Source organism: Aptenodytes forsteri, unplaced genomic scaffold (assembly GCF_000699145.1).
Source record: "Aptenodytes forsteri isolate BGI_AS27 unplaced genomic scaffold, ASM69914v1 Scaffold26, whole genome shotgun sequence".
Classification (NCBI taxonomy): Eukaryota; Metazoa; Chordata; class Aves; order Sphenisciformes; family Spheniscidae; genus Aptenodytes; species Aptenodytes forsteri.
Window position 1 is genome coordinate 164,931 of NW_008794125.1, and position 18,127 is coordinate 183,057.

General features: G+C 54.0%; 2 protein-coding genes across 2 annotated transcripts in view; one reads left to right on the forward strand and one right to left on the reverse strand.

Annotated features, from left to right (window-relative positions):
• The first annotated feature begins 2,251 nt into the window (after nucleotides 1-2,251).
• LOC103897961 lies at nucleotides 2,252-5,318 on the forward strand. Its single transcript, XM_009278143.1, has 4 exons — nucleotides 2,252-2,396; nucleotides 2,474-2,653; nucleotides 2,794-2,972; nucleotides 4,496-5,318. The coding sequence occupies exons 1-4, from the start codon at nucleotides 2,252-2,254 to the stop codon at nucleotides 4,871-4,873; spliced, it is 882 nt and encodes a 293-aa protein (XP_009276418.1). The 3' UTR covers nucleotides 4,874-5,318.
• Nucleotides 5,319-6,237: 919 nt separating this feature from the next.
• LOC103897971 overlaps nucleotides 6,238-18,127 on the reverse strand; it is a 17,201-nt gene continuing 5,311 nt past the window's right edge. Inside the window, exons 3-13 of the mRNA XM_009278153.1 lie at nucleotides 16,550-16,707; nucleotides 16,098-16,199; nucleotides 14,931-15,128; nucleotides 13,984-14,540; nucleotides 12,672-12,942; nucleotides 11,765-11,975; nucleotides 10,439-10,581; nucleotides 9,402-9,515; nucleotides 8,368-8,571; nucleotides 7,539-7,632; nucleotides 6,238-6,552 (exon numbers count right to left, since the gene is read on the reverse strand). Of these exons, the coding sequence (XP_009276428.1) occupies nucleotides 6,489-6,552; nucleotides 7,539-7,632; nucleotides 8,368-8,571; nucleotides 9,402-9,515; nucleotides 10,439-10,581; nucleotides 11,765-11,975; nucleotides 12,672-12,942; nucleotides 13,984-14,540; nucleotides 14,931-15,128; nucleotides 16,098-16,199; nucleotides 16,550-16,707 (2,116 nt within the window). The 3' untranslated portion in view covers nucleotides 6,238-6,488. The remainder of the gene's footprint in view (nucleotides 6,553-7,538; nucleotides 7,633-8,367; nucleotides 8,572-9,401; nucleotides 9,516-10,438; nucleotides 10,582-11,764; nucleotides 11,976-12,671; nucleotides 12,943-13,983; nucleotides 14,541-14,930; nucleotides 15,129-16,097; nucleotides 16,200-16,549; nucleotides 16,708-18,127) is intronic.

Sequence of the window (18,127 nt, forward strand, 5' to 3'; positions counted from 1 at the left end):
GGAACACCCTGCATTGGGAATGCCGAGCTGAGATGGGGTTAGCGGGGCAGGGATGGTCTGCGCCTCCCATGAGCTGTCCCCAAGCCCAGGAAGGCAGGGTGACGGGAGCTCTGTGGAGGGCTGGGGAAGGTCCGGAGGGATGAGGAGGTGAAGATGGAAGGAGCTGGGACCTGGGGATGGTGCAAAGCGAGCCACATCTTCAGTGAAGAGGGAGCTGGGGGAGATGCTTGTGGAGTCAACACATCTCCAAGGCACTCTCATCATTTATCCTCCCGTGCGGAGGCTAGATGAAGGCTGCAGACGTGGGGTGCTGGCTTTCCTGGCATTTATGTAAGCTTTATGTTTCTGTCACTGGCTGTTCAGATAGCTACACTGCTTTGCTTTTGCTCTAGTGTCCTCTGACCATGTCTTGAAACACTCTGGGAGGAGGGCAGAGCTTCTTGCCAGGGCCTGAGCTCCCTGTACCTGCAGCCACAGGAAGATCAAGGTGGTGGTTTCCTTGTAGCATCTCCCCTGGGCATGGAGAAGGTTGGGTATTTCTGACCTTTTCCTCTGGCTCTGCATTTGCAGTGTCTGCAGCCAGGGACGTCTGTTTTTCTATATCCACTATCCTCTAGCTCTTATCTACTAGGTCCCTAATGCACATAGCAGAGCATGGGGAGGCCTTTAGACGTAAACAGATCTGGATCAAAGTACAATCTACATCTCTGGAGTTAATGTCCCTCTCTTTCGCCATGGAAGAAGTAAAACACAGAGGGGCACAACTCCTGTGTCGAATTAAGTGGCTCCATTCTCCCTGTGGCTTTCTGTGGCTGATGTACTGTAGTCTCTGTGCCTCCTTGGCCAAAAAAAAGCATTATTGTCCTTTTTAAGATCCACATGTGCCTGGGGAAGTGGGGTTTGGAAAACACACATCTGCTTGGCAGCGACCACTTGAAGTAGCCTCTATTACACATTGCTAATCCGAAAAGTGTTTTGCTGTCTTATGGGAATTCTTGGAGGCTATTTATTTTGGTGAGGCGAAACCCAAAAGTATGTCCTTTAGGCAGCAGTTGCAGCACCGAGTGTCCAAGAAACGCCTGCAGATGAAGGAAGCTGATAGGAAGTGGAAAAAACCCTCCACCATAGTTGTAAACACACATACATGTATATGTATACACGTATATAGGTATATACCCATGTAGGTATAAGCGTAAATACACACATATACACAACTCCAAGCACTGTCCGCCCTGATCTCTCCCCACCCTGATGCCTGCAGCAAGGGAAGGGGCTGGTCCCACCACGTTGCTTTGCTCCAGGGTGCGACCCAGAGGAGACGTGCGTGCAGGGGCCATACCAGTAGCGCAGTCCCCGCTACACCCACCCATGCACGCACAGCGAGTGTGACCATGTCCTGAGCCACCGTCCCCTGACTGACACCACCAGCCAAGGCTGTGTGCGTGGGGAGAAAGGGGAAGCACGGGAGGTACAGTCATTACATTTATAGTTGTGCCTTCTTTACAACTGGTTTATATACATATATACATGGTTTATATGGTTTTATGGTTGCTTTTGCTTCTCCCAAAGGTACAGGACAGTGTCGTCTCCAGAACCGAAGGGCAGGCTCTGCGGCACCAACAGTTTCCACGCAGTAGTTGTCAACGTGGGCATCCCCAGTTGTGCTCGCCGTAACCTTCCAGGCCACCAAGGAGACGCGAGGCTCCGGCGGGACCTGCCAGCCTCGTGCAATGAACCGCCACTTGCCAGGACTCGCATCACGCTCCCCGGGATACTGAGCTGCTGCTCGGGATCCTGACTGCTCCTGATTCTTCACTGTGCTGTTGGCAGTGAGTGATTGATGTCCAGTTTGGGACACTGGGCAGAGCCAAGCCTGTTACCATCCCCTGTGCCCTTGGCAGACCCGGGGACCGGGCTGGACCCCCCACTCTGAGGGAGCTCTGCATGAGCAAGGGACGGGTTTTGGGCTGTCCCTAGTCACTCCAGTGGGAAGAGCTGCCTCCTTCCTCCTCTCTGGCTGGGTGGTAAGAGCTGCCTCCTTCCTCCTCTCTGGCTGGGAACCGGGTCACTGCTGGAAGCTGGGGATGGTGCTGTGTGGACCCACGTCTGGGGCCGGCAGCCTGGTGGCAGAGCACTAGCAGAGCCCAAGCACCATCACGGGGCTTAGCGCTGCCTGGGGGGCTGCCGGAGTCCCCACAGCAGCTGCACGCCAGGGATGTAGCTGCCAGGCGCAGGAGGGGTGCCGGGAGCGATGGGCCGGCTGGACGACCATGCCAAGAGGAGGATCGTGGAGCTGCGCAGGGCCGGGCTGAGCTTCCGCAAGATCAAGAAGGTGCTGGAGCTGGATGACATCCGGGTGACGCCGCAGGCCGTGTACCTCTTCCTCAAGCGGAAGAGTGTGGAGCCGGGGTCGGCGGCAGCTGGCTGGGACGGGGACCAGCCCTGGCCCCCGCTGCGGGGGCGTGAGGCTGAGCTGCCCGAGCCAATGGGTGCCCATACCACCGCAATGCCCGGCGGGGGCCCCGCGGGCAGCCGGGGGCGCTGCTCCCCTGGGACACCAAGGAGGGCATCCAGATCGTTAGCGTGGCCTCACTCTGCAAGGATGGCGGGCAGCTCGGGGAGGCCCTGCCCGTGGGACTGCCCCCTGGGAACGGTAAGGCCTGGCTCCCCACAGGGGGTCACCACCATGGCCCCCCCCCCAGCAGTGCTGGGCTGGGGAAAGGGCTCCCCGTCCCCTGCCATGGAGTCCCCAAGGGCCTCCTTTTGAGGTGTTTCTCTTGCTGTCCCTTGCAGGCGATGATGGCTCTACATGCACCCCCTCGACTCCGGGGAGCTGCCCCCCTCCGGGGGGCCCAGCCACCCCCCCACAGCCCCTGCCCAGCCGAGGGCGGCTGGTCGCACCCCCCACCAGGAACCCAGCCCTGGTGGTGAAGAAGAAGATTGTGGACAGGGCTATCCTCCTGCAGAAAAAGGTAGGATGCCAGGCATCACAGCGGGACCGGAGAGCCCGTCTGCTCTGGCCGGGAGCTGGTGCGGTGCTGCCCGCCAGGATGGCTCCGCACAGCACCCTGCTGAGTCTAACCCATGCAGATCAGGCAGGCCATTGGGGATGAAAGGCTCCTGAGGTGCCCCCCCCGACCTCTGCTAGCTGCACTCTTGAGTGATGCTTGACACTGGCACTTGGCGAGCTCGTTTGGGAAGCCCCCCTGCCTGCTGGGGCCATGGGGCATGCTGCCCACCCGCCTGCAGCCAGCACTCACTGCTGCCCTTGGGCGATGCTGGCCGCAGTGATGCCAGTTTCTGCCAGCGTTGGCCTCCAACCTGCAGCTCACAGACCCCCTCTTTAAGGCTTGGTTTCAGTACCAGCTCAGGAGGTATCCCAAGCCACCACGAGGACACCAGCGGTTGAGTGGCTTCGTGCCGCACCAGGAGATGAAGGGCTGCAGCGGGCCAGGACGAGGTGACACAGCCAGGACAGCCACCCTCTGGGACATGTCCAGCCGCCACAATCCCTAACGCGTACAACCCCGCCTCGCCATGCCGCGAGACCCCCAGGCCGTGGCTGTACATGCTTTGTCCCAGCAGGTCCACGTCCCTGTGGCCATCCTGCCCACCATGGTGAGCATGCAGCTGGCTGGCCAGCAGCATAGCCAAGCCCAGCTCTGCTGGCAGCCACGGCAAGCCACGTGACGAATGTTAAGTGACCCAGCAGTCCCAGGACCAGCTTGGGTAGGCTGCCAGCGGGGCAGCATGGCCACGGGGCTGCCCCAATCCCCAAGGTTTACCCCTTCAGAGCAGCCTCCAACCTCTGGAGACTTCACTGACGGGCAATGCTGTTACCCCCACAGAGGATGGTAGGATGCTGGCTTTCTCGCCGTGGCATCCTGGGTACAAAACACAGCCGTGAGTCAGGCTGAGCCTTCATTCATGGCCCTGTCTCTGCTCGGACTCAGCAAACACCTTCTCCAGCCCACTCAAGTGTTTGTCAAGAGCCCTTGCCAGCTGCTTGAGAGGACACAGGTTGTTCAACACCCCTTCCAGGAGAAAGGCTCCCCTGGGGTTCAAAACCAGCACGTGATGATCCCTCTCAGGGAGCAGAATAGCCCTTTGCTTCAGGGTGCCATACAAGAAATGGGGGGAGCTGGAAAGAAAAACCCAGGATATGCTACTTCTGTCCGCGCAGCGAGCAAACACAGGCCTGGCATCAGCATGGGCAGCCTGGCTGTCATCCACCAGCATCCACCACCGGATGGCTAAGCACATACTGACAGCATGCAGGGCAACGTGGTGTTCCTGCGGAGCAGTGGCATAGGGGCTGGGTGGGGATGAAGTGCAGCTCAGAGCACAGTGAGGTCTAGATGTCCGCAACAAGGTGATGGCTTTCTCTCATGCCTTGTAGCTAAGTGCAGAATAAATCCCTCTCTTGCTAATCACCATTGAAGGAGCAGCTGATAATGTTTTACCTTCCCTTCTCTCCTGCCTCCTACTACTCCAGGTCAAAGACGCCAGCACTCAGACTGCCCTGCTGAACCCCACGAGTCCTGGAAATCAAAACCCTGCTTGGGGCGGACCAGTGCTTCCCCCTGCTCCCAGCTCCCATGTCATTGCTGAAAAGCTGGATGCTGTACAGACGGAGATCCAGAAGCTGAGCCAGGCCCTGCACGCAGTGCTGGAGAGGCAGTGTCGCCTGGAGCGCCAGCAGGAGCACCAGCAGCGGCTCCAGCAGGAGGTGCTGATGACACTGCAGCAGCTCAGCTCCACCGTGAGCCACGGCACTGTGCCAGCGAACCAGCCCTGTGTCCCCTTCAGCAGTATGGCCGAGCCCTCGCCCACCGTGCCAAACTTCAGCCAGTTCAAGATGGAGCTCATCTGACCTCCCACAATGCCAGTGTGCTCTAGCAGGGCTGCACTGATGGCAGGATGAAGCCGTGAAAAAGAACCACCTCTCAGAGGCTGTGGCAGCTGCCCAAGGATTAAGTGGGACACCCAGCAGAGGAGGTCACTGGTGCCTCATGTTTTCAGCCCTGTTGACTGAAAGGGGCTGCCTGGCACAAGAGACAGGGCAATGGAAAGCTGAGGCCTCACTTCTCCCATGCTGCCCATCCCGGCTGGCGCTGGAGCTGGCTGGTGGCCCAAGGACTTCAGCAGCACAGGCAGGCTGCCTGCAAGTAGAAGATGCAACTAAGGGAGACACAGCAGGGAGGTGGGTCTCAAAGAAAATGCGAGGCTTCCTCTCATGAGGATCAGTGCCGTGACAATCAATCACAGAAATACTTCTTGCCCTCCCTCTGCAGAGCCTTGTTCAGTAAAAATCTATATACACCATGGTTCAGAAACAGTGTGGCATCTCTTTTGTCATTTTACCTCCCCCTCGCCCCATCAGCGAGCAGGCTGGATCTGTCTTGGGTGCTGCCACCATGCGCGGAGCTGCGCAGGGTGCTCAAACCCGTGAGGTGAGACCACCACTCCACACATGAAGGATGCTACTGGAGGCCTGGCATCTGCTCCTGCCCACTGTCTGGCCAGGATACAGGCAGGACCATACGAGTAAGAGTTGCACCTGGGCATGGGCTGGGTATTCATCTTGCCTCTAAACCCTTTTTCTGGGCAGAACGAAGGATGCTACTGGAGGCCTGGCATCAGCTGCCACACTGTTAGGGATATATCACACTTGTGTAGGAAACAATCTTTTACTGAGCAGATTCCACCTAGGTCACCCTCCTCACCCCAAATTCTCAGCAGATCTGGAGTCTGGCACTGCTCCTGCCCACTGTCTGGCCAGGATACGGGCAGGACCATACGAGTAAGAGTTGCACCTGGGCATGGGCTGGGTATTCATCTTGCCTCTAAACCCTTTTTCTGGGCAGAACGTCCTCCTGGTTGTGGTCTACAGCAGCAAGGGCTCTCCCCGCTGCAGGCTGCTGGTGGTGCAGAGCTGCTCAAGCAGAGAGTGGCAGGATGCTGAGAACCCCCTCGCCCGGGCAAGAAGGGCTCAAGGGAGGCTGATGTACTTTCACTGCATCAGTGGAGTCCAGAGGGACTAGAAACTGGACTTGCCTGCCAGGTGGAAAGGTCTGCCGGGGGGTGGCTTGGTTCATCACCCAGCAGTGAATCTCGAGAGGAGACAGAGTATGTCCTTCCTCTACATCAGCCAAGCAGGCTTCTTTCTTTCTGGTCACCACACTTAGCACAAACTTTGCCTAGAAGAAGAAGTCCCCAGCCTGTTTCTTTGAATTCCTTTAGTCTGAGGTAAAAATTTAGAAGTGTAAAAATAATTCAGGTATTTGTATACACACACACATATGTACATACACACAGAGCTGTATGCACACACACACATATATATGTATATATACACCTGGGCATTTTGCAGGTCCTTGCAGCAACCCCGGTGGACAGGGGAGCTGGACAACCAGTCTGCCCCCCGCAGAGACACATGCCTAACCCCAGTGCTGTAGACCCCGTCGCTGCAGCTGTGCCCGGGAGCATTAGAAGTCTTCTGCAATCTCCCCGCGGTCATTCATTTCAATGTTGGTGTAATTTTGGGGATGTCTGAAAAGCAACAGACAAAGAAAAATGCAAGATCAGTCGCTCTGCTCTTTTGCACAAGGCAGCTAATCTGCATCTCAGCTTTGCACTCAAAATGAAGAGGCTGGATGACCAGCCTGCAGCAGGCACAGAGTTTACTAAGGTCTCTGTTAATGTTTTGGGGAAAAACAGGAGCAGAACGCCTGCCATCACCTGGCACAGGTACATCAACTTAAAACCACCCTGGTTTCTAAAAGAGAATCCCTAAACCTGACTTACCGTATTTTTTAAATTCCTTTAAAAAATACATACTGAGTTTTCTATTCCCCAAATGTGTTTTAAGAACTTTCCTCATTTCTAACACTTGCACATCAGCCCCCTCTCCAATGGTGAAAGAAGATCAGTAAAAATCCATGGAAATAAATCTCCTGGGCTGGTTAAATAACACCTCCACTGTAATATTTATTTCAGACAAACATACAGCCTGAGTGTTAAGCTGCTGTTTGCCTGCTGACAACGTTAGGGAACGCCAAGTAATTATTTAAAGTGGTGTCATGTTATAATGTGGAAGCTGTTTCCCATCAAGGTAATCCTAAACTGTCCGTTGCTTCCACCCCACTCTAAGGAAGAGCTCTTCCCTGTGGCCAAAGCATCATCTCTCACTGCCTCGTGCGTGCCACGAGCCTTCAGCTTTCTGTGGTCCCACCACAGCATGTTGTAAGTAAGATTGATGGCCTTTACACTGTGCCCGCTGACACGCCTAGCATTATCCCTGGTTTTATTGGTGGGTACCTTAACCTCCTGCGGAACCTGCAGTCTGCCACATCAAAAGCAAAGGGGCTTTGCTGCAAAAATTAGGAGCAACATACTGAAGTGTTTGTTTGGATGCAGCATCTGAATGTAGGTGTTCACCCGAGTGAAGGAGCAGGTCCCTGCTCAGCAGTTAGAGAGGAAGCACTAGGGAAAGAGAAGGTGAGAGATGCAAGGCAGATGGGAAGGTGGTTTCTCACCTTTTGATGAAGTAAAATGCCAGGCTGACCAACAAGAACATGAGCAGAAGAGATCCCACGACAAACAGGGCAACTTCCCAGCCCCGGAAGGAAGCTGAGGGTGCAAAGGTAGAGACAGAACATTGTAGCCATGACCTTTCCCAGCACAGGGTGCCACCAGGAGGTCACAGAATCAGAGAGTCACAGAATGGGTTGGGTTTTGGGTTGGGCTGGGTTGGGTTGGGTTGGAAGGGACCTTTAAAGATCATCTAGTCCAACCCCCTGCCATGGGCAGGGACATCTTTCACTAGATGAGTTTGCTCAAAGCCCCGTCCAACCTGGCCTTGAACACTTCCAATGATGGGGCATCCACAACTTCTCTGGGCAACAACAGATTGGGCTGTCCCAGCCTCCTGATCTGGAGAGCCACTCTTCTACCTCTCCTGGCTGCACCCCCTACGGTGTGCCGGCTCTGGCTGGCTCCAGCCTGGGTGCTGCTCCGAGCAATTGGGCTTCAGGGCTTCTGGGCTGTGTGTCCAACAGCTCCAAAAGCAAGGGGCTCCCCAGTGAAGCTCAGTCTCACGAGAAGATTTAGACACCCAAACTTCCAGTGATATTGGCATGATAGGGCTGACTACCCCATCACACCGGAGGAACGGACCGTCGTTACCTCTCTCGTGATGACCCAACAGTTTCTAGAAGGCAGCTGTATTTGGGAAGCATCACCAGAGGTCCCTGGTGGCTTGCCCTGCATTGCCCCTCTCATGTGGAGACGTGGTCTGACCCTGGCCCCAGCCCCGCTCGCTGTGCTGGAAGCAGATCACTGTGCTTAGCTTTGCCTCCTACTCACCACCGCTGTGCAACACGGATGGTGCATTTTTTGGGGTGACACACTCAGGACTGGTTTTCAGCAGTCTCCCGTCCACAGAGAAGGGGTGGGAGCTGGCCAGGAAGCCTTGGCGCCAGGTCTCAATGGACTGCTGCTGCTCCAGCTGCCGAGCCCACATCTGGCCCCAGACCTTCACCAGGGAGCCCACGCACATCAGGTTCAGCTCTGCAGAGAAAAAACAGCTGGTCTTGGATGGTCGGAAACCCTCCGGCTGTTCCGGAACACATTGCTCCCATGACTTCATGCCCTGCTCCAGTAATACCCTCCTGCTCCCATGCTGTTCACCCTCTTCTTGCCACCTCTCTGAAATCATGCCGCCATGCTGTATTGCAGGTAACTTGAGCACACGCTCAACCTTTCTTTTGGTGACAAAAGGGACTTGGAGTCGTCCTCCCAACCCAGCAGAATACTTTGTACTACACTTCGTAACTTCACGATCTCTACCCGTTGGTAAGAATTGTCTGAAATTGTTCAAAGGGTCAAGCGTGTTTGGGTGAGGGAGACAAAGCATGACTGCGAAGCTTTCATTTCCTTACAAAACCAGCCAAAAAAATAGGAAACATTTCTTCCCATCCCTCAAAAGCTGTAGGCCCCTAAGACTTCCAGAAGTGACTAAAAAGTCCAGGTACTTTGAATAAGTATAGGACATTGAAGGAGACTGATAGAGAAAGAGTAGAGAACCAGAGTCCTCTAGAGTGCAAATGGCTTTTTGCTTTGCGGGTTTAGGATATTCAGTTTGTCTGGCAGACATCTTGAGGCATCATCAGAGACTCCCGTTCCTCATGGCCCCTCTAGCTTGCCCTTCCTCTAGTAACCAGCCCGCGTCAGGCTCTCTCCTGCTCTCCTCGCTGAAATCCCACTGCTCCTCCAGTTCCCCTCACTCGAGTGCAAACCTGCAAGTTTGGCTTGAGAAGGGACCGTCCTGATGACGAGCAGCTGTGGACGGGTGAGGGAGGAGGGCACTGCAAAATGGGTGAGCGCAGCGGGGCACCAACCTTGCAGGTAGAGCTCAGAGACGCCGCAGGAGCACTTCTCCTCTAGGGAGCTCACCAAGGCCCTTCCCAAACTTTCCAGCATCTTCTTGTGGTGCAGGGTCCACATGGAACAGTCTAGAGGAAAAGGAGACTTGGTTTTCTGTGTGCAGTTCGGGGTTGTTAATAAGCTCCCAGCTGCATGCGTCTTCCAAAACACTTGGCTTCATGCCTGAGCTCAGGAGCAAAGCTCCTCCAGAGCCTGCATCCCACCCTCCTCTGCATCCCATCCTCCTCTGCCCCTCTCCTGCAGGGTGAGTCTTCACTTCTGCCCTTCTATGACCACGTACGCCAGCTTCACTCCTTCACCAACCTCCCAGGGGAGTGGGGAAGAGGCATGTCCCACATGTCCCTCCACACGGGCCAGTACAGAGTGGTCTCTCGTGCTGGGAGAGGAGGGAGAGGTCCACTGCCTGCCCCTCTCAGGAGGCTGGAGGAGGAGGAGAAACCTCCATTTCATTTTACCCAGATTTTGACTGCCCCAAGCTGATCCAAGCATGGCCTTTGCAGGGACTGGAGACCCCACTGCACTTTTGCTTGCTGGCTCCAGAGTCAGGACTGAGCCACACCGCTTTGTTCCCGTGGATGGGCTGAGACAGGAGGGTTTGCTGGCAGTTTCCCTGACCATGCCCCTGCCATCATGAGAGATCTGGGGGGGGCTTTCCTGCCATTGCTGCAAATCTAACGCTGTAGAAAGAAATCCCAAGAGCGGGGCTCGGCCCTGCCTGAGCAGGGAGGTCTCAAATGAAGTACGTGGCCACCTTCATACAAGCACACGCTGAAGCTGTGAGCGAGGTTGCCCTCTTGGGATGGCGGAATCACATCAATACATGAGTGTCTGTACCAGCTCTCCCCCAGCACATCCCCTTTCATGACTGGGAGGCAGCAGGGTCCCCGACAGCATCCCCCTCCCATGCCACGGGAAGTTGGGGGTCAGCCTCCCATCCCCCCCAGCCCAGCCCTCCCACCCTGCACCAGTGGGGGCACCCAGCTCCACTCACTGGGTGTCAGGAGGCAGAGGTGGAAATCCACCGCGAAGGCGTCCTGGGGACAGCTGTTCTGCAGACCAGGGGTAGGGTCCGAGATGGCAAACTGCAGCTCTGTGCTGGCATTGCCGCAGGCACAACGGCTCAGGGACACGGGCCTGTCCCCAGAAGAGGAGTCAGAGCTCATCAACACATCACACACCTTTCTTCCCACCTCCAATCACAAAACCCTCCCGGGCCCCAGTTCCTGATGCTGCTGGGGACGATGGAGAGTTTGCTGGAGCTGGAGCTGAAATCAGCTTTCACAGAGCCATCAGAGATGGGTCCAGCCAACCCCACCAGTTGGAGAAGACCTGGGCTTGGCCAGAGCAAACCTATTTGGTCTGACTGTCTTCTGTAGGAGTAAGATTGATGCCTCATTACAGCCAGTGTCCCAAAATTAAGAGTTTGTCCTCCAGGATAAGGAGTTTTCCAAGCTACACAATATCTGCCTCTGCATTTCACTAACCTATTGCTTCCCTCCCCACACCAGGACTTAGAAACTTGGTCACGGTGTGAGGAACCAGCTTTTCTGCATGCGGTCGTTCAGGGCTGGACTGATAGAGGCTGCCTGGAGTCAGCCCACGTGAGCTCTCCCACCAAAATGCTGCCCTGATCTTGTGAATAACCACTCCAGCGAGGTTTCAGCACAGTTTCAGCCAGCCAGAAGCCGGAGATCTCCGTTTCCCGGGAAAACCGTGCACATGGGGCTGCGCTCTGTGCACGCATGCTCATAGGGGAGGCTACAAACGCAGAACCTCCTGTCACACCAGATGGGACAGGGGAGCAGAGGACTTGAGGAGGACAGATTTAATTAACAGAGGTGATCATGTGGAGAGGAAGAACTCTGCTAGTATTCCCACCAAGAGAAAGGCTCAGCCCCGTTTGTTGTTGAGTCTACATAGGAGCAAAAGGGATGTCGGGTTTTGTTTTGTTCTGCTGCTCACAGGGATATCCTTTTTTGTTTGGTTTGTTGTTTGGGGTTTTTTTTAAAGAAAAGGTTTGGCAAATAAGCCTATACAGCTGCTATCTGCAAAGGCTGCATTCCTTCATGTGATGCCATACATATCCTTGGGGGAAGCAAGTTAAGTGAGCAGTGGAGGAACAAAGTTCAATTCCCTATGCCAAGGGCAGGCAAACATTTTCCATTGCAATGTGCAAACTCTCTGTTTTTCATCACAGTGCCGGTGAATGCATTCAGCCGTACAGGACGCAGGACAAGGCAGCAAGTTCAGCGACATTGCAGCTGGAGGGTCTGGGTGCGGGGAACCCAAAGACATTTTCCCAGAGAAGCGACCTCACCTGCTGTCATTGCAGGGCACAGCATAAGATGGTCCAAGGAAGTCCAAGTGTCCTCGAGCTGTGCTGGGCTCACACGTGTAAACCAAGGCATCCACCAAGTTCTCTGATGTTGCCTTTGTGCCACCAGGAATCAAGCTGGTGCTATACACAGCAATAGCACTGGAGCCTTCACTAGCAGCAGAGATGCCCTTGAAAGTCAGGTTTGTGCCATCTGGAAATGCCAGGGGAATAAGTGGGGTGAACATCTAGATAGTGTTAGGCTGAGCCTTGAGCCTGACAGTACAAGCTGGTAACAAGGAGAACTCCAAGAACAGAAACAGAAGACAAAATAATGGTGGTGACTGAGGCCAAGTAAAGCTGTAAAGAAGCAGCTGCTTGCTGGGAACACAGGTTTCCAAAAAGATCAAGGTTCCTCTGAGATGCAGAGTCCTCTTCATTGCAGCCCAGCCAGAATTTAAGGTGAACAAAAAATAAATCAAGATAAACAAATGTGCTGAGGAAACACCACCTCAGGACCAGGAGAAGGCAGCAGCACTGCAGGGCTCAGTGAGCATCAGTGAACATGGCATCAGTGAACGACCTGACAGTCCTGGTGGACCCTGCTTCTCCTGAAAGCCCCCTTGTCTTGGTACTGGCAGTTTTCAGTCGTCCCAGTCCCTCTGCCCTGCACGGGGAGCTCAGCAGAGGCGTGGAGGAGGATTAAGCACCTTCTCAGCTGGAGTGTGACGGAACAGCCCAGGCAGAACAAAGAGAGAAAAAACAGGAATAAAGGACAGGAAAGGCAAGGAAGAGAAGAGTTGTTCCCCATGCCATGCTCCCTCCTCCATCCCTTTCCTCAAAGCCGCTCAACCACCTGCCCATTTGTTTCAAGACAGACCACACGCCAGGTCCGTGCCATCAGCCTCACCGTGCCCATGCCCTCCGTCCAGCGCAAACATGAACAGCCCCGTGACTCCGATGGTGCCCCTCAGTGGGACACTGGCATGCACCTTCCCCTCCTTCCCCAAGAAGACCAGACTGAGCCCTCTCAGGCTGGTGCCTGGCTTCCCCTCCAGCTCAACGAAGCGGAAGGGGGTAGTGCCACCAGCTAGGCACAGCTCACTGATGCGGACGGCAGGAGGGACCAGCGCCGAGGAGCTGCTGCAGAAGTTCTCCCTCAGCGGTGTCACTGTGGTCACCTGCGGGGAGACACAAAAGCGGCTGCCACCACTGCTGCTCCCATTTCTTCAGGTGGAGTGATGGCTGCTCATGGCCTTACCTCTTGTTTGTGCCTCCCATGGCTCCCTGGTGAGGCCCAAAGAGGACGTGGTGGTTCTGCCTCACACCAGCTGCTCCTTACTCCCACTGTCTGTTCAAGGGTTGTCCCAACGGCAGGGTCCCATCACCACACATCCCCATCACTGCCTTCAATCCCACCCTTGGGACTAGGAACAATTCTCTTTCCCTACCACCAGGAGCACTTCTACACTTGTGTCTCCAGTCCACGGCATCACTTCCTTGTGGTCCTGTCCCACTGCAAATGCACCTCCCTCCTGCCAGCAGACCTCTTCTGCTTCTACAGCAGTTTTACTGCTCCAGTTTTGGACCCGAGCACACCTCTGCGCTGGCCCGATCCCAGCAGGCATCAGCAGTGAAGCAGCAAAGCCCTCCCTTACCCAGCTTTGTGCAGGACAAGCATACATACTCTGTCATGTTCCTTCAGGGGGACTATCTGAAACCAGACATTTTGAAATAAAAAGGAACAGTTCAGACAAATTAGCAGAAATCAATCACACCAGTGGTCAAGGCACGTCCTTCACACATCGGCCCTGCAGGAAGCTGGGTTTCTGGGACATGACGTGCCGTACCACACATCCCGAAGTGGCACCAAACAAGCCGGGGTGAAGAGGTGGCTCCACATCTGGCTCGGGGTAACTTGAGAGTCCAAGATGCTGCCCAAAAGCAGACTCCCTGGTTTTGGGGTTGGTGGCATGTAAGCTGTCTTCAGGGATCTCCTGGTTCTGAGCCATGCCGCACAGGGCAGGGAGCTGTTACCTGGCCAACAACAGGCAGGTGAATGGGGCAGGGGGGTGAGGGCTGGTGAGAGCACCAGCAGATGGCAGGAGGTGGACGTGTCTCACTAGAACGCCCTGCTCTCCCAAAGAAAGGACATACTGAAACACGACCTCTGCCCTCCCAGTGACTATGGAAGGAGGAAAGGACATCTGCCATCAACCCACCTGGAAGCTGCTCTGGATTTTTCCGCTCAGGCTGTGGCAGCGGCTCAGAGACTCATCCTCGGTGCTGTGAGAATCATTTTCGTACAGGATTCTCTGACCTGGAACGAGCACTTTGACCAGCTGGTCTGCCTTCGCCGGCATTTTGGATGTGTATACCACAGCGTCCACCAGCCCCTCTGCAGTCACAGCCATGTTCATTGCGTAGAAGGTGGTGTTGCTGTAGTAGAGAGCCACAGCGTCCACCCCGTTCTGGATGGTGTTGGGGGGCAGCCTGATCATGGGTGCTGGGCTCATGGCGCTGCTCCCCACCAAGAAGTAACCCAGCTCATCCGTGTGGTGTCCAGACAGGTCCAACACCCGGTAGGCTCGGCTATTTTTACCGTTGTAGAGGACCAACCAGTATCCCTGGAGGTCAAAGCGTGTCCGTCCAGTGTAGAAGAGTTCGATGTACTCTGCATCCTCTCCTCCCCCTGGGTTGTCTGGGTTCACCTCGTTGATGAGTAGCTTGGCCACTTGCACAGGTTCTTGAGTCCCTTCTGGTATCTCTGATGGGACACCTTGGAAGGCAAAAATGTCACAAATACGGGCCTAAGCACAGAGCCCCAGGGAAACAACACAACGTTGCACACTATTTTCCTGGGGTGAGACCAAATTCAGCAGAGGACTGAGGATGCTGGCTCAGATTTTTATCATCTGTGTGCTCCATACTCCTCAGAAGAGCCCTGGCAATACTCTGGCTAATACCAGCTGTAACAATAGAGCTTGCTGCTATTCCAGATAATGAGCAATATGGGCTCTAGTAACTGGATGCGATGGAACTGGAAGGGATCTTTGCCAGAGTTGGGGAAATGGAGGGAGGGACATCTCCCTCCTCTAGGAGAGCTAGACCCACATGTCTACCCTCAAACACATCGTATCCCCCAACCTGCAAGAATGATGACTGGTACCTGGAGACAAGTCCGGCACATTATTATCCTTGAAGCAGGAGCTTTCCGCTGTGATGTTCCTTCTGTCAAAACTCAAAAGTCTGGGCGTCTCTAGGAAGGTCTTGAAGGCTAGCAGCAGGCTGCTCAGCTGGTCCTCTGACTTAGCAGTTAGCAGAGTGGTGAACACAAGCCCCAGGTCCTGGCAGGCTGCTTTTGGCTCTGCAGAGGCAAGCAGAGAACTGCCTCAGTTTCCCCATGCTGCCAAAACCCCACTTTCTCCTGGAAGAGACACAGAGCTCACCAGCTCATCTCTACCACCACTGCCCTCCTGGTCAGACTGACTCAGGGCAGCTCATAGCATCCGCACAACGCTGTGAGCTCTGCCTGTGCCAAGGGCCATCTGGGACCAAGTCACACAGCACACCCAGATACTGTCTTCATCCTTTTGAAGCCTTGTAGTCCCAACAGCGAACAGAACGGTCTCTTTGGGGGGTGTCTAAATGTAAGCTAAACATTACGCTGCTGACATTGCAGCCTGCAAAGTCATGCCTCTTCTCTTCATGTGTCTGCATGTGCTAATCACACTCGTGCACTAACCTAGTAGGGCTATCAGAAAAGCAACTCTCCTGGTTTCAGCTGCAAGAGAGTTAATTTTCTTCCTAGTAGCTGGTACAGTGCTGTGTTTTGGATTTAGGGTGAGAACAATGTTGATAACACACCGATGTTTTAGTTGTTGCTGAGCAGTGCTTACACTAGCCAAGGACTTTTCAGCTGAGGTTAAACCACAACAGCAACACAGACCAGCAAGTCCACTTGCATTTCTGCTGCAACTTGGCTTAGTTTATATGGCTCATAAGGTCAAGTAGGCAACAAACTCCTAGTCGAGATGTCAACCCTGTTGCCACATCTGTCTGACTTCAAATGCTCAAGGTCAAAATAGCTGGTGGTCTGCAGATGAGCACTGATGTGTGCTGGTGGAGCTGCAGACGGGAGCACTCTGCGGAACATGGAAGAACAGCACCATGCTCTGCTAACACTCAACATTTCTGTCATCAGCACCAAGTTCAAATTAGCTGGGATGCAAGCCAGGAGGATGCAATGCAACAGGGAACACAGGGCTGAAAATCAGAAGCGAGTGTGCATTAACCACTGGTGGTCCCTGGGCTGCCCCGCTCCTGCCCAGCTCACCTTTGAAGTAGGCAGCAGAGACTCCACAGCTGCAGGATCCATCGAGGGCCTGGACCAGAGTCATCAGAATCTCTTCTGACTTCAAGAGCCACTCCTGGCAATCTAAGAAACAAAAAGCCAAATGTTACCCAGCCAGTGCAACCTTGGTCATGGGACCCAGCTCATTCTGGGGTGGGTGCAGCTCAGCACCTGCTTATCACTCAGAGGGCCCGAAAAGGCTTCTCTTCACCCCGAGCAGTTGGGTGTGGGAATGAAGACTGGAGAAGCTCAGCTTGGCACGGATTGCCATGAAGAAAAATATTGCAGAAAATTGTCAGATGTCCTAGTTATGTTTCCTTTGGTGTTAGGTTCACACAACCCAGCACGACTCTTCCTGGACAGCTCTGGCTTTGTGCATGAGCTCTTGTCCTTAGGAGGTCCTGCCTACAGGAGCAGGAATAACTAATACCCACCTGCTACACGAAGGCAGAAGGAGACAGTCTGGCTGAAGCGTTTGCTGGGGCAATCATTGAACTTGCCAGGGGTGGGCCTGCTGAGGATGTAGGACAAGGAGTCCCGGGTCACAGAGCAGCAGTTGCACTGGCTCATGGACACATCTCCCAGCTGGTGCCTACAAGAGACAGACATGCAAATGAAAGAAAACATGACCTGCCAGCCAGAGACCTGAGTGCTCTTCACCCACCAGTCACACCTGCCTGCACCAGAGGGTGAAACCACACACTTATAGTCTTCTCCCTTCACAAGGTTTGGAGAGATATCCCATCCTCATCAGTACCTACTTGTCTCAAAAAAAAGCCCAAGAGCTCACTAAATCTTGAGAGAGAAGAGCATGGGCTTCATCCAACCCTTTCTCTTCTAGCACTGGCTGCTTTTTTGACCTATCTGAAGGCAGGCAAGATAGTACAGACACACTCGTGCTCAGCCTGGGACCACTGCAAAGAATAGTGGGGTGCAGGTAGAGAAACTGGAAAGGCAGCACCTGAGGATGAAATGCTTGAGCAAGAGCCCTCCACTCAAAGGCAAAGAGGATAAAGCCTCACTGTGAAGAGCTGCACAGAGCAGGGCTGCTCAGAGCTCCTCAGGGAAGGAGACCACCTCCTTATGGGATAAATGCAGATTTTGTTTCACAAGTGGGAGGAAGACGAGCAAAGGAAGGAAGAGGAATATGCTGTAAATCAGTGGTGACCCTGTCATGGGAGTAAGCTACACCCGTTCCTGATGCAGTTGATTCCACTGTAGTCTCAAATGGTCTTTTCACAGGCCCATCCAGAAAGGGTGAATCTCCTCCAGCTACAGAGCCAGGATATTGGTATTTAGTTGACAATTACACACAGGGGTCAAGTCTGGTGCTTTGCCATCAAAACCACAGACAAGAGCTTGCCCAGATTTTTTTTGCTTATTGCTTACACCCCACCCCATCTTCACGTGCACGGCACCTCGCTGCCTCTGTTCCTCCACCTGCTCTGCTGTCCTTTACCCACTCTGTTCTCTTTCTCCCATTAGTAGAGCATGCCTAAAATGTGAAGGAAACAGTTCTCATGTCTCACAAAAGTCTGAGGTTACTAACATTTCCCTTAACCCACAAAGACAAAAAGAAACCCAAAAGCCAAAAAGGAAGTGGCTCAACCCAGAATGAACAGTAACCCAGCTTCCAGTCCTTGGTTCGGATGAAGCAGGGCAGGGATTTCCTCCTGGGTCAGACGAGCAATACTGAAGTCCCTCCCTCGCCCTCATTTTGACCTAAAATTCCATCCTGAACCTAAGAAAAACCTTTTCTTGTCAAAAGTGGTACTGGAAAATTTATAATATTGACCATTACACTTTTATAAGTAATAAATAATAAATAATTATAATTCTAAAATAATAACCAGCAATCATTTGGTCAGAAAATTCCTCCTCAAGTACTTTATTCTGCAACTGTACAGCTGCACCAGGACTGCTGTGGAGAGGGGGACACCTACAAACTCAGACCAGGCGGTGGAAAAAGGCCGGGACTCAATACAGCCACCATGAGACCCTGGTCTGGAGGT